Source organism: Vipera berus (assembly GCF_964194415.1).
Source record: "Vipera berus genome assembly, chromosome: 5".
Classification (NCBI taxonomy): Eukaryota; Metazoa; Chordata; class Lepidosauria; order Squamata; family Viperidae; genus Vipera; species Vipera berus.
Genome location: NC_138207.1, coordinates 32853896 through 32868717, shown reverse-complemented (window position 1 = coordinate 32868717; position 14822 = coordinate 32853896). Strand labels below are relative to the sequence as shown.

Sequence of the window (14822 nt, the reverse complement as noted above, 5' to 3'; positions counted from 1 at the left end):
ACGTCCGAGAGGGGCAAAGGGAAGGCTGGGCACGGAAAGCCCCGGGACAGACTCAGGGGACCTTGGCATCACGAGGGGAAGTTGAGAAAGGGCAAGTTGCTCGGCGCTTGGCGTTGCTTCGGCTGCTACGCGAAGCTGGCCGTTTCGATTGGTGGGTTTTAGCAGGTTGAAGGTAGCCAGCCAATTGTGGTTTATTCCCCGGTTAAGCATGATCTGGGAGCACAGTCTTCCGTGTTATGGGTGTGAAACCACTTCTGGTGGCCCGGTCTCAAACAGTAGGCTGAAACTAGGTTTTGATAAACAGCTTTTTCCTGTTGCTTTTTCTCTGGTCTGACTTTCAGTTTAAAGTGAGATACTAATTGGGAAAATTAATCGGTTTTATTTATAGCTCTTCTCAGAACAAGCATATGAACTCTATAAAACAGGGGTCTTCAAACTTGGCCCTTTTATGACTTGTGGACTTCAACTCCCAGAATTCCTCAGCCAGCATGCCTGGCTGAGGAATTCTGGGAGTTGAAGTCCACAAGTCATAAAAGGGCCAAGTTTGAAGACCCCTGCTATAAAACAATAGACCATCTCAGTTATAAAATGTCTACATAAAATGATTTCTGCAGTCACTAAAAGGTAATTCAGCTGAGGGGAAAATGAAAACTAAAAATGGTGTGAGTAAAGTCACGCCTGCCATCAGAGGAACTCTTAATGATGAAAGGTTCTGACAAAAGGTTCTTTTGCCTGTCTCACTACAAGAGGCAAACACTGGGAGTAGCACAGCACAGCATAGCAAAACGGAAGATGGACATTCTCCGAGTAGAGTCCAAGTGAGGCCTGTACAACCTGCAGCCTTGAGCTGTCCTTCCTCATTTTGTAAAGTCAATAAATTCACTGCTGCCACTGCTGTGTTTCTGATCCTCCCCTTGTCACCCATCAAACAGCTGATACCAAGATATTCCTTTGAGACCACCATGGTTTTTAATTTCTCAACGTGGCTCTTTCCCCTTTAACAAGTTGAACAGCTGGTCTAAACTTTCCAAACCAAGGACTGCATTTAGCTTTTGAATGGTATGCAAGTAGTCCCATTAGTGGATAGGCCAACAAATTTCATTTAAGTCTAAGTACTTAGGAGGTCTTTCACACTATGCCCAAAACTTTCAGGGGTTGTGTATGATCGTCTACCTCAGATTAGGCAACCTGCCCTAGAACAATCCACTTTATCGTAATGTTGGATTACGTGGAAATTAAAGGGCCAAAGTTTCATAAAGATTTGAAATGGTAGAGATATGTGCCATCATTAGAAAAGTAACAACTTTATACCTTGTTCCTAGAATTTCTGGACTTAGCTGGCCCTGGCTAAATCCACATCATATGCTTTCTTATGATTAAACTAATAATGGATTTAGTGAAGTACCCCACTTTTCTACATACAAATCATCCATAAATTAATCAAACTGGCTGGATTCATATTACATTTGCCTCCAACACTAGAAGTTTTTAAGAAGAGACCAGACAACCATTTGTCTGAATGATATAGTGTTTCCTGCCTGAGCAGGGGGTTGGACTAGAAGACCTCCAAGGTGCCTTTCAACTTTATTATCATTATCATTATTACATGCAAGACTAAAATGTGGCTAGCTGTGGTGTGGGAGACAGGATATTGGGTTAACTAAATTAGTGGTTTTAATCTTTCATATCCTAAATCACACCAATTTATTTATTACTTATTTTTATCCTACTTTTATTCAAGCAGAATAAACAAAGCAAACTTTTTCTGAGCATGCATTTTTGTTATCAGTTATATTCAGCTTTAAGAACAATGTAATATGTTTTTATTATTACAACTTAAAATGAAAGCAAATTAGGACTGAAATACTAATTGCTATTATTGGATCAATTTAATTTAAACCCAAATAATCTTTCTCATACATACCAACACCAATATGCAAAAACAAATAATTAAAATTAAGCAGTTCGTGTTTTATTTTGCCTCCTGAATCCAAAACTTTCAGAGTGTAGTCCTGTCTTAGACTACAGAAAACTCAATATTCAGTTTATAACTCTTGAAATATCCTAAAATGGATGTGCTTTGTCCTCTTATAAGATCCTTGGGGGAGGAAGATATTCCACCTATATTACTTTTTCACACTAACAATGGTTTACATACTACTGTTTCCTTTTATACTGTGCTATTGATTAAAAACAATTGGTACACAATTTGGTCTTTTACAAATCTCCATAGTTTTATGAGCAAAGTACTAAACTAGAGGAAATTGTGAGAAGGCACATTTTTGCCAGTTTTTATCATCACGTTGTAATCAACTCCTGCATGGAAGGATGGACTTTCTGATGATCTGTCCCTGACATGTCTGGTCTTCCAGGGGTGCAATTATTGCCACTGCAACTGAGTCAATACACCTTGCTGCTGGGCATCCCCTTCTTCTCTTTCCACCTTTCATAGCATTGGAGCATTCTCCAGAGAGCTTGGTATTTGCATAAGTAGAATAAACAAAAGTGCATCCAGTGACAGCTTTGGGTTGATTTGATCAATTTTCAGTTTGGTTTCTTAACTGTCCAAGGTATTCTCTTCAATATCAAAGTTCCAAACCATTCATACTCTTCGTATCCTGCTTCTTCAAAGTTCAACTTGTCCTCCTGGTTGATTCATTCTTCTCCAGATGAGCTATTCGGTAAAATTAAGGATCTCTAGAATATGGCATGTATATGTGACACTGGAAAATGAAAACGAGAATAAAACCCTTCATTCCAGTGTTCCTCTGGAGTCAGTGATGATTCCCTTCATTAATGGAGGGAAGCCGTCTTCACAAAGCACTATGCCTAGATCCAGTGCAAGGATTTTCAGTTATCTGTTAAGAAACAATATATACATTGTATAATTCTTTCTCAAATAGTTGTTTCTTGCATTCATAATCATGTGTTGAGTACTTTACAAAGCAAAGTTAAAAATAACACTGTTCCATAGGCTGTTTTCCTGTCTTCGATGGAAAAATATTTTATTTTCAGCTGTAAAATTTTAATTTATGTACTCTCCAGGTGAAATTCTTGGAATTTCATAGAGACCATTGTGGTGTAATATTCTGGGAATTAATGTACCAACAGGTATCAATGGCATCAGTTGGCAAAACTGAGAGTAAGATTTTGAAAATGGTTGGGAAAACAGACTTTGTGCAAACATGACATTATTAAAACATTTTCCCCAAGTGTATGAATAAATTTATGAATGTTGAGTTGCTGAATCAACTTATTAAAAGTAGAAAAATCCTTTTTCAGATTCAGAAGTTTGGGGGATAAACTAAAAATCCCAGTACCACCTCTTTTAATGAATAGCAGAAAAATAGTTGCTTTGACATAAGGCCCAAAGCACTTCTTTCAAATTATTTTTAAAACATGGAGTCCCTTATAGAATAAATCTTCAAATCCAATGTTTCCTTTTTTGGAACATATTAATGCATTAGAACTTACCTTTGTATAGAGCCGCACTTTAAATAATTAAAATGCAGATTAAATTAAAATATGAAAATTGCAGTATATTTTAAAAGACTGTAAGAAACTATTATTTTGCCTCTTATTGGAAAAGGTACTCATAAGGGTCTATCAATTACTTCGTTTAATTTTCCCTTTCAGAACAATTTTATATAAATGCATTTGGTGTGTGTGTGTATTAATAGGCCACTTATATTTAATCAAGTTGCTGGAAGAGTTAAGGTTAGGGAAGGTTGCTTAAAAGTAGTTAGAAAGTGAGAAATTCTGCCTGTTAAGTTAAAAAACTCATTTGTTTTATTAATAGATGGTAAACAATTGTTTGCTAGGAGTTCCTATGGCTTCCCATTGAATTTCTTTGTGGAAATCTGCCAGGAATCATATCTTCCTTACCTCCCTCTAAATTTCTCCTGCAAGCTTTCCATAAAGTAACCGGGGAAGCGTATAGGAATTCAGGAGAGAATCATGGCTCCCAGATTCTGTAAGTTAGCCTATTTGAGGTACCTTGGTTTAAAAATTATTGTCGAATGATGCACTGTATCACCCAGTTAAAGATCATGATGGGAGTTTTAGTAGTAAATACTAAATACTAACTGTGCAAAAGTGTTAGGGAGTTGTGCAAAAATGCTATAAATTAAGAATGCTTTCAGAAATAGAAGTGTTAATAGTTTATTTTTATCAATTAACAAAATGGAAAGAGAACAGAAGAGAAATCCAAATAAAATCAATATTTGGTTTGACTAACCTTTGCCTTCAAAACAGCATCAATTCTTACACTTGCACACTAGTACAAAGTCAGGGATTTTGTAGGATTAGTCAGGTGTATGATTAACCAATTATACCAAGCACATGTTAAGGATCATCGGTTTCATATATAGGTTGCAACGCAGTCATTAAGTGAAAGACATGTGTAGGAGGCTTAACACTGGGTGAGGAACAACCTTTGCTACTAAGGTGAGATTGTGGAAGAGTTTCACGTCACAGGTCATACAGCATGGCAAAACTGAGCACAGGAACAAGACAAAAGGTAGTTTATATCCTGCATCAGCATGGTCTCTCCCAGGCAAAGATTTCAAAGCAGACTGCGGTTTCAAGGTGTCTGTTCAAGCTCTTTCAAAGCACAAAGGAACAAGCAATGTTGAAGACTGTAGACAGTGGTTGGCCAAGGAAACCTAATGCAACAGATGAAAGACACATCATGGTTTTCTTTGACATATGTCCAGCAGTGCCATCAGCACAGAACTGGTGGAAACTAGTGGGACCCAGGTACCCTTATCTGCTATCTGGAGACGTCTGGCCAGAAGTGGTCCTCATGGAATAACTGTGCCCCAAAAGCCCTACCTCCAATGTGGAAACAAAGCTAAGGAACTCAACTATGCATGAAAACTTAGGAACTGGGGTCCAGACAAATAGCATCAAGTGCTTTGGATTGATGAGTCATAATTTGGAAAAATTGGCTGTAGCAGGAGGCAGTTTGTTCACTGGAGATGGAGAGCAGTGCAATGAGTGTCTGCAGGCAACAGTCATGCATGGTGGAAATTCCTTGCAAGTTTGGGGCTGCATTTTTGGAGTGTAATGGAGTTGGAGATTAATTAAAATCAATGGTGTCCTCAATGCTAAGAAATACAGGCAGATATTTATCCATCATACCATACTATCAGGGAGGCATATGATTGGCCTCAAATTTATTCTACAGCAGGACAGCACTCCCAAACATATAATCAATGTCATTAATATCTTCAGTGTAAAAAGAACAAGAAGTCCTGGAATGGTTTGGCCCCCACAAAGCTGATCTCAACATCACTGACGTTGAGATCGCGATTACATGAAGAGACTGAAGGATATGAGGCAGCCTACACCCACAGACGATCTGTGGTTAGTTCTCCAAGATGTTTGGAATCCTGAAAGTTGCCAAGTTCCTTCAAAAACTCTGTGCAAGTGTACCTAGAAGAATTGATACTGTTTTGAAGGCAAAGGGTTGTCACACCAAATATTGATTCAATTTGGATTTCTTGTTTATTTATTTTCCACTTTTAATTGATAAAAATAAACTATTAATACTTCTATTTCTGAAAGCATTCTTAATTTACAGCATTTTTGCACAACTTCCTAAAACTTTTGCACAGTACTGTAGATAATAGACCACACGTCTTCAGAGACGTGTATACAAACTCTGTGACAAAGGGGGAAGTCTCCATAGTTTTATATGAAGTTCTGATGTTTCTCATGTGATGATGAGAATGCAGTATTGGCCACCATTTTGAGGTCTCCTTGTTCAGTATCATAACTTCAAATGGTCACTGAATGGTCATTAACCAACAACTACCTACACATATATTTTTTAAAAAATAATATTCTCAATAAAAACAATCACACGTCAAAAAAAAAATTAAGTACACATTAACTGGTCTAATCAACGTTCTTAACATTAGCAACCCCAACTGCAAGAATATTGCCTATAGTTCTTTTACAGTATTTCATATTGCAATGACTCAAAATGATCCCCATAGAAGGGAAAAAAAAGAAAGGAAAAACAAATCTTTTACATAGTCAGGAAAAAAACATTCATTACTAATAGCAACCCTACAATGCAGAACCAGGCTTACCACCTTTTATCTGCTTAAGCAGACTGTAAATATTCAGTACTGGAAAAAAAATCTCTTATACAAATGTACAAATAAAGTACAGCAGTAACGCATGAAAAGCTCAATGAGAACTTCAATTTTACAGGTTGAAACAGAATTCAACCAGTTCCCTTTCCTGTACATGCTATACATTTTTTTTAAAAAAGTTATACTGTTACATCTGAATACTATTTATGAACTTAAGCTAAAATTAAATTGATCAGCAGCACTTCACAATTTGTGCACAAAAAGAATCTTTGTGAACTCATTTGCTGTAAAACTAGGTTGTATAGTATAGGAGCTACATAAAAATTCATTTGGTATCAGATTACACAGTAAAATGCTATTGAATTTTTTTAAAAAATCATATCTTAAAAGCTTTAGTAGTAGTCAAAACTTCATCCTTACCCACTTTGAGGAGAAAGTACTTGTTGCAAGAACTGGAGATTTAATAAGATCAAAGTAACAATATTTATTGCATTTTAAGATTGCATTTTAAAACAGTAAAATAGTGCACAGTGGCTTCACTTGAACTTCCTGAAAAATGAGAAATTAAAAAGCTGTAAAATCTCCTTCTACTTCATGAGAGCATAGGTTAATGTGCTTCTCCAAAGGGCAGTATTTGGTTTAATAAATTGCCATCCCTGTGCTCTAATATATTTGAACTAGTGCTCTGTGTATACTAAATCCATTTATTTTAAATCTGTTTTGTCTACATTGAGTGAAATAAAAACATAGCTCTGTACAATCCACTATGAGCAGTGAATACAACAGCAAAAAGTATCATACAGTTTATACAGACTAATGTTTTCCCATTTCTCCTATAAAGAAATCAGAACAAATCAAATTAATATGCAATTTAATTTGGAAGATCTCAAATGACAAAAGGGAAGGCCAAATATTACAGCCCATAATTGTGCCGAAAAAAAGGTTCTTGCTCATTTTAACTGGAATATGAATGAGTGCAGGTGGAAAGGAAAACCATGCCAAAATTGGGCTTTTATAAATTTACCAAACAGTAAATTAAACATGGTTCTTTAAAGAAAAGTCCAAAACATTTTTGGAATTTTTGGAAATTCAATCTTACCATCATGTGTTTTTCTTGTAACCCAACGTATACAATGCACAAAGTGCTAAGCAACACTATAGAAAACACATTTACATCAACACTGAAGATTTAGGGAAATGAAATTCCAACAATTTTATTTTTTTTAATGAGCTGTATTTTCTAAATTTGTTTTTATTTTTTTCTCCTGTTTTCATACATTATTGAAAACAAAAACGCGGCACATTCACATTTTCCCGAGGAAACTGTAAGGATGATCTCTACAGGGATAAATGCTGAGAAGCTTGAAGCTCAATCATTTTGATGTTGAAAAACTTTCTGAAGAAGTAAAGGCTTGATCTGACTGGTCTAGAACATGTATTGTAATTTAATAGAAGATATAGTCGTCTTAATATTTAATGATTTTTAAAAGAACTTCTCAGTTCATGCGAAGAATATAGTCCAAGAATAAATCATAGTTGTGGAACACGTTTTATGCTACGTAAGTGTATACTTTGCGGTCCTCAGGTGTTCGTGCCAAATATTCTCGCTCAATAAGTCCTTCAATACGCTTTTTAATAACAACTGGACTTGGGAGGAATCGTGCCTTCAGTTGTTGAGTTACCTGGAACAAAAGGTAAAGTATTTTAATATCATTTATACTAGCAAGTAAGCAGACCCGGATATGATTTTGTGTGAAAAGCAAGACATGTAGGATGCGTTTTCGATTATTGATACTTTCACAAATTTCATAAACTGAAAAACTAATTCTGTATTTTCGGGATCCTTTGGTAAACATCACTGAATATAAACAAATACATGGCGGCTGAAGGTAGGACTATTTCTAAGCAGGTGGAACCAAACACTGGGTTTGGAAGATAATCAGAGAAGAATATGCTAGTATGTGGATTACAGGGCAATAAATTAAAGTCAAAAACATCCAAAAATCTGGTAATGGTAAACAACCTCACCACTGTTGTCTGAAAAATTGCAAGACAGTATCCACACAGTGAAATTTATGAGACATATTTACTTTTTTTCTCTCTCCATGTCAGCTGTAACTGTCTAGGAAAGGCAAGCCTGCTTTCATGTATACATGCTATGTTACATCAAAATTAGACTGACTATACACCATATTGAAGCTAGTGTTTCCACGGCCAATTCAGGCGTCTGGGTTTGAGAATGAAATGACCTGGGTCTAGATTATTTCCTTCCAGAAAAAAGGTGTCATATAAGTTTTTTAAAACAAGGATCGCTAGCTTTGGTGGCATGAACCACTTTTATGGTTATTATTAAGATTATAAGCTGGGGCTAGAACTAGAGCATCATCCAATCTGACAGAAGTCCTTCCTCAGGGATATGTGCCTAACTCCATTTGTGAAAACAAAACTCTCTCTTAATTGGAATTTTCATGATTCTTGCAACTGTGAAATTTTAATTTCAAATTAATTAGAAACTTAAAACACATTTTAATTTTAATGTTTCGTTAATTAAATTACCTCTGCTACTAGCACATTATGTTGCATCTTCTTTCTAGATTTCATTATCCGCACTATAGCAGCCTCTATCTCATGCTTTCTGTCATCATCTACTTTCTGTCTTGTTTCTTTTCTTTCGGGGTCTGATTCTCCTTGTTTGGCAGCAACTGAAAGAATAGAATAGACGCCCACAATTAAAATAAAAGTAGCATTTTTAAAAATAGTAATCAGTCCTTGAAAATAAGCCAAGTCAAAGTGATCCAGTAGTGTAATAATGAAACTTGCTTTTCATTCCTTAAACAAGGTGAGGTTCTCATGTTCTTCCCAGATAAAATTCCCAGCATCTTTAATTGTTTATGTAACCTTTAATTGATTATGTATTGTCTTTTAGCAATATCTGGAAGGCATGAGAATACCTTTAAAAGAAGACTGATGCTTGTCATGAAGTTTCAATATACTTTCATGAGAGACATTTTGTTTTAAGACTCCCGACTCAATATATTAACAGACAAAAATAGACAAAAGTCTAAGCCTTAGGAGATATCCTCACCCAGAAAAAGAGGAATTTGAAAGAACGACTGGACAGAGAATTATCTGAGTATAAAATCACAGAGATCTAACTGATAAATAACAAAGTGAATCAAATGTGACTGGATCCAGCAATATGAGAATGAAAACCTTTAGATTTGGCGATTTCAGTAGAATGTCTAAGAGAGACTATCAATTCTAAAAAGGAGAATGATGTTCCCCTAAGAATACCACCCCTGCTTTTTTTGGGGACAAGACAGTAAAATATTTGAAATCAATGGAGAAGCCAGAGGAGCTGTGATGAAGGGAGTGTGAGAGAAAGAGCAACCAGGAATCAATAAATAGTGAAATTGACAGCTAAGTGAAAGTGAACATACCTGTTTGAATCTTGACTCTGTGCAGTTTGGATGTGAATTGATCATTCACTGTAAATATATGTCCATTTTCTATTTCTTTTGATTTTGGCTCCTTTGTAAGAACCCGTTGTGTTGGTTTTCCACATGCGAGGGACTGCAGCGCTCGTACAAGTTCTCTTTCAGGAATATCTGTCTCTTGTTGTATCTCCTACATCAAATTGAATAAAGATTTTGTACACAGCAAGGCAAATTTTAAAAAAGAGACGTTGGGGGACTATAGTTCAATCTCCTGACCAAACTGAGGTCACAAAAGAGAATCTGTGTTATGATGTCACCAACAGAGCATTATGGAAACATCAGCCTGTGTTTGGCATTTTTAAGGGACTTAATACTGGGAAGGAGAGAGAAGCTGAAGGTGAAGAGTGAAAATTGGAAAAAAAATCTCTTTAGAAGTTTAAGATTCCCATTCCCACTGTTATTAAAAAAACTAATACCCACTCAAAATTGGGCACTTAGTGGTTGAATTTATGGGGTGTGAACTTAAGATATGGGGTGACCAATTAAGGTATTGGGGAGTTGTACAGGCAGTCCTCAACTTACAACAGTTTAAAAAGTTATAAAACGGGGCAAAACCCACTTAACAAATTTTTCAATTAGCAACATAAATTCTGGGCACAATTGTGGTCATAGGTAGAGGACTACCTGTATGCAGTCTGTAGGTTGTCCATTCCATACAAGGGCAGGGTATATTCTCTAACACAGAGAGTAATATCAATTCTTCCTCATTGATTTGCCCTTTACCACTTCAAAAAATAGAAATAACCCACAATATCCATTGCTTCTCAAAATAAAGATCTTTTAAACAAAAATATGAAAGTGCATTCAAAAAGACAATTGTGAATTTCAAGTTCCAAATTTCTAAGTCCAGAAAAAGTTATTTTTACTTGCCTAATGATTGGCAATATTCTTAGCAAGATTTTTCACAAAATAATTTAAATACCAAACTAGAACATTATTAAACATTTATAAAACAAAGTCAATTTTGATGTAAAATATCTTTTAAAGAAAGTTTTAACTACATTACCAATCCACTAAGTATTCACTTTTAAGATAGCTTTGTTCTTTAATTGTACACTGAATTTCGAAGACCATATATGGTGACATTTAAATGCAATAATCTAACTTTACTCCCATGTCACTTGCATTTCATACCTTATTACATGGCAAAAAAGTGAACTTAGAGTATGAATATGGTAATATTATCACTAAATACTTTAAATAAAAATAATGGGTGGGAAGAATTGCAGCATATCAATTTCATTTACAATGGTGTAATATAATTTCAAGATTACATTAACAAAAAATGTAAAGCACAACAAATATAGCATACTCAGATTTAATTAACAAGCGAAGATGTTCAGTAAGATTAATCAGTATTCTAGGTATTACATGTGGGAATTTCCTATGCAATTGCTCAAATATATGATTCATCCTATTTTCCCATGATATATAAAAATAAAAGCATTTTCAAAAGACAGCTGAAAGTGTACAGCTAACAAAGACTTAGCTCATACCTCAAAAGTGTATTTTTCTCTGTTGTTAAAAAGCATGAGTATTGTCATCTGGAAAGTAGAGACTTGCAATATATGCTTCCGTGTATTAGAGCCAGTTACTTGAGCACCTCCTACACCAACCTCTGAACCATCTTCCTGTTTAAAAAAATAATAATCTAAAGTCATTCTAGGAACATTTTCATTTACTTAGTGATTAAGTATTTAGTGTACTCACTAAAAAAATTTAAGTTGTTAGATGCTTTTCATTTAAAGGTATTTATCTTTGTTTTCTTGTCACAGGACTTAAATTATTTTGTGCATTTCATGATTTGCTTATTTTTTTAATAAGTTATTGGAAGATCGAAGTTACCAGTGTATCTTTTCAAAAGCCTTTCAAACTGTAACTGAAAGCATGAAATGCAAAAACATCTATTAAGCCAAATCACAGTTCATTGACAAAGAATGTAATCTGTGGAACGAGCATAGCAAAAAACACTTTTATTTCTTTTTTGTTTTAGCTAATGATGTCTTGCATGTCTTTGGATGATTTGAGAAAAGAGCAGAAACAAAGCACAAATGAGCCAGAGAGTCATAAATAAACCATATGTCATCACAGTGCTGCTATCAGTAAGTTTCCAACAGATTTGTACTGTCAGGCTGTGCCTTGTTACTCTGAATCAAACTAGAAATATACAATTTACAGCTGTGACCATTAAAATGCTATTTGTGGATCCTGGAATGCTGTAAAATCCTGGAATACTGTAAAATCACACTCTGAAAATTATGAAGTTGTAGGTACTCTTTAAGAAGAGACTGGACAACCATTTGTCTGAAATGGTATAGGGTTTCCTGCTTGAGCAGGGGATTGAATTGGAAGACCTTCAACGTCCCTTCCAACTCCGTTGTTCTGTGGCCAATGATAAAAATTATTTTAAAATAAAGTCAAACAAGATGGGCAGGTTAAGCCTAGAAAAAATAACGTATCTGAGACTATGAAACCACCATATGGCATATGGTATATGCAAGTTTACCTAATATACATTTAAAAATATATTTTATATATGCATTTTTGTCATTTTAATGAGTATATTCATGTTTATGTCAATTATTTCTTAATGATGCACTTTTGTATCCATTTTTTTGCTTAAAGCACATATAAAATTTGTACAGTGGCTATTCTGAAAGATAACTGAATGCCAAAATAAATATTTTTTGAAAAGTACAAATACAGCAAACTGTTGTTAAAATATGACTTAGACCACACTATTTATAAGCAAGGGCACTTACTTTTTTTACAGGACCATAGAAGGTGGCATTAAGATCTGCAGAACCCATGTGATGTTGGAGTGTTAGCTGCCGTCCACTATGTTTGGCTAAATAAAATCTACAAAATTCAAGAAAATCAACCAACAGTTGCCTAATTGTATTGTGAATTTCCAACAAAAAGATTTTTGATGTCCATATAAAAATTGTATTAAACAATATTTATTATTTATTACAAAAATCAATGATTTCAAAAAACAGATATAAGCAAAATTCCTTCAAAAACATAGTTCAAAAGTTATCTTAAATGTTTCATACTAATTATAATCTTATAACTGTGAACCAATCAGTGTCCACACACATAAAATAGGAAGACACACAAATGTAATAAAGAAGAACCTATTAAAACAACTGCATGTAATCCAAATAATGTTTTTAAGTCTTAAATGCCTAAATGTTCCCCCCCCCAAAAAAAAATCTTGCAATAATCGAATATTGTTGGAACAGTAACTTTTGGAATACCTAGTGTGGATGCAGAATAATTTCACACATAAATGCTCACAAAAATTTGGGCACTAACTACGTTTTAAAACAAGTAAATAAATTTCTTACCTCCTAAATATTTCAAAAGCATGCCTGGGGGCTGGGGGAATGTTGCACTTTGGTGTGGCCGACTGAGTGGGCCAGTAACCCGTTGTGAGAACCCGCACTGTCAGATCAACACCGCCTAGTGAGACCTATAAAAATAAAGGCAAACAATGTATTGTATTCTCTTATAATTCCACCCTTTCAATATTCAATTTATTTTATATATCTTTAAGAATTTATATTCCTACTTTTCATTATACTGGCCCATTAGTTATCAAATTTATACAGCTACCCATCTGATCAGAAATAACTGTATTTTACATCATAATTTAAAATATGAATGATGCTGAAAGAAACATTCTATTAAAGATAAGGTAAAGGTACCCCCGCACATGTGTGCTAGTTGTTTCCAACTCTAGGGGCTGGTACTCATCTCCGTTTCAAAGCCAAAGAGCCAGTGTTTGTCCGAGGACGTTTCCGTGGTCATGTGGCCGGCATGACTAGACGCCAAAGGTGCACGAAACGCTGTTACCTTCCCACCGTAGTGGTCCCTATTTTTCTACTTGCATTTTCACATGCTTTCGAACTGCTAGGTTGGCAGAAGCTGGGACAAGTAACAGGCGTTCACTCTGTTACGCGTTACTCGGGATTCGACCCGCCAAACTGCCGACCATCTGATCAACAAGCTCAGCATAATATACCCCAAACATTGGGACTGTAACTGTAAAAAATTAAATCTAAGATCCCATTGAAGCTTTCAGAACTAATAGACATTCTTAAAAGAGTTTCCCATACAGATAATCCTTGATTTATAATCACAATTAAGCCCGAAATTTTAGTTGAGTCAATGAGGTTGAGTCACTATGTGACTGGATTTGATTTTATCATAGTTGTTCAGTTAAACACAGCAGGTTTTTTTGCTGGAAAACCACAAAAAAAGTTGCAATCCATGATCACATGATGCTGCAACCAATTGTAAATATGAGCCAGTTGCCACTGTCTGAAATGTGATCAGGTTGAGTGCATTTGTCATGATTTTGAGGACAGGTTGTTAAGTAACTTTTTTTTTTAACTTTTTCATCATAACTTGAAATGGTCATTAAGTGTCTAGTCATAAACTGAGGTCTACCTGTATATTTTCTTAACTTTCCATGCAATTTTGTCCAGAGTTTACCACCAGTAACAACCACTGACCATTAGCTAAATTCCATCTGTTTATAATGCTGAGAATAGCTATTATCTATGAAAAATTACTTTCCAAGTTCACAAATAGCATACTTTAAAAGCTGATAGAAACAACAGAAGAAATTGAATATAAGGAAACATTATGCATATGATCTATTTTGTGAAAGGATCAACCGGTTTTGAGTGGTCCATCTTCAAAGTGAAACATGTACATATTGGGTATCTTGTCATGTGAAACAAAACAGAGTTGTTTTGTCCCAGAAGTAGTTTGGAGCTGAAGGAATAGGGAGAAATGCAAGTAGCTGATGGGAAGGAGGGAAAGTTCAGGATAACTTGGCCAGTGGGAAATGACACACATAAATACCGTATTTTTCGGACCATAAGACGCACCTGACCATAAGACGCACCCAGTTTTTAGAGCAGGAAAACAAGAAAAAAAATATTCTGAACCAAATAGTACCAGTATACTAAAACAGGGCTTTTCAACCTTTTCATCCATTGTACCACTTTTAGGACAAGGCAATGTCACCCAGCAACGTGTCAAAAACTTGACCCCCCCTTAAAAAAATGATAAAGTACAGGTAGTCCTCGACTTACAATGATTCACTTAGTGACCGTTCAAAGTTACGACACTGAAAAAAGTGACTTATGACCATTTTTCACACTTATGACCGTTGCAGCATCCCCAGGGTCATGTGATTGCCTTTTGC

At 35.3% G+C, this 14822-nt stretch overlaps 1 protein-coding gene and 1 long non-coding RNA gene across 4 annotated transcripts in view; one reads left to right on the top strand and one right to left on the bottom strand.

The window, feature by feature from the left end:
* The first annotated feature begins 21 nt into the window (after positions 1-21).
* On the top strand, positions 22-12479 carry LOC308669209. Its single transcript, XR_014026723.1, has 3 exons — positions 22-151; positions 11595-11703; positions 12375-12479. It is a non-coding gene; the product is annotated as an uncharacterized lncRNA (long non-coding RNA).
* CUL3 (cullin 3) overlaps positions 1951-14822 on the bottom strand; it is a 52445-nt gene continuing 39573 nt past the window's right edge. Inside the window, exons 11-17 of one of the 3 annotated variants that reach the window (XM_081329800.1) lie at positions 12952-13076; positions 12364-12460; positions 11098-11232; positions 9545-9731; positions 8661-8806; positions 4238-7786; positions 1951-2858 (exon numbers count right to left, since the gene is read on the bottom strand). In XM_081329800.1, the coding sequence (XP_081185926.1) occupies positions 7655-7786; positions 8661-8806; positions 9545-9731; positions 11098-11232; positions 12364-12460; positions 12952-13076 (822 nt within the window). In that variant the 3' untranslated portion in view covers positions 1951-2858; positions 4238-7654. Of the gene's footprint in view, positions 2859-4237; positions 7787-8660; positions 8807-9544; positions 9732-10225; positions 10327-11097; positions 11233-12363; positions 12461-12951; positions 13077-14822 lie in introns of those variants that run through there. The other 2 variants (XM_081329801.1, XM_081329802.1) reach the window with 2 other exon arrangements.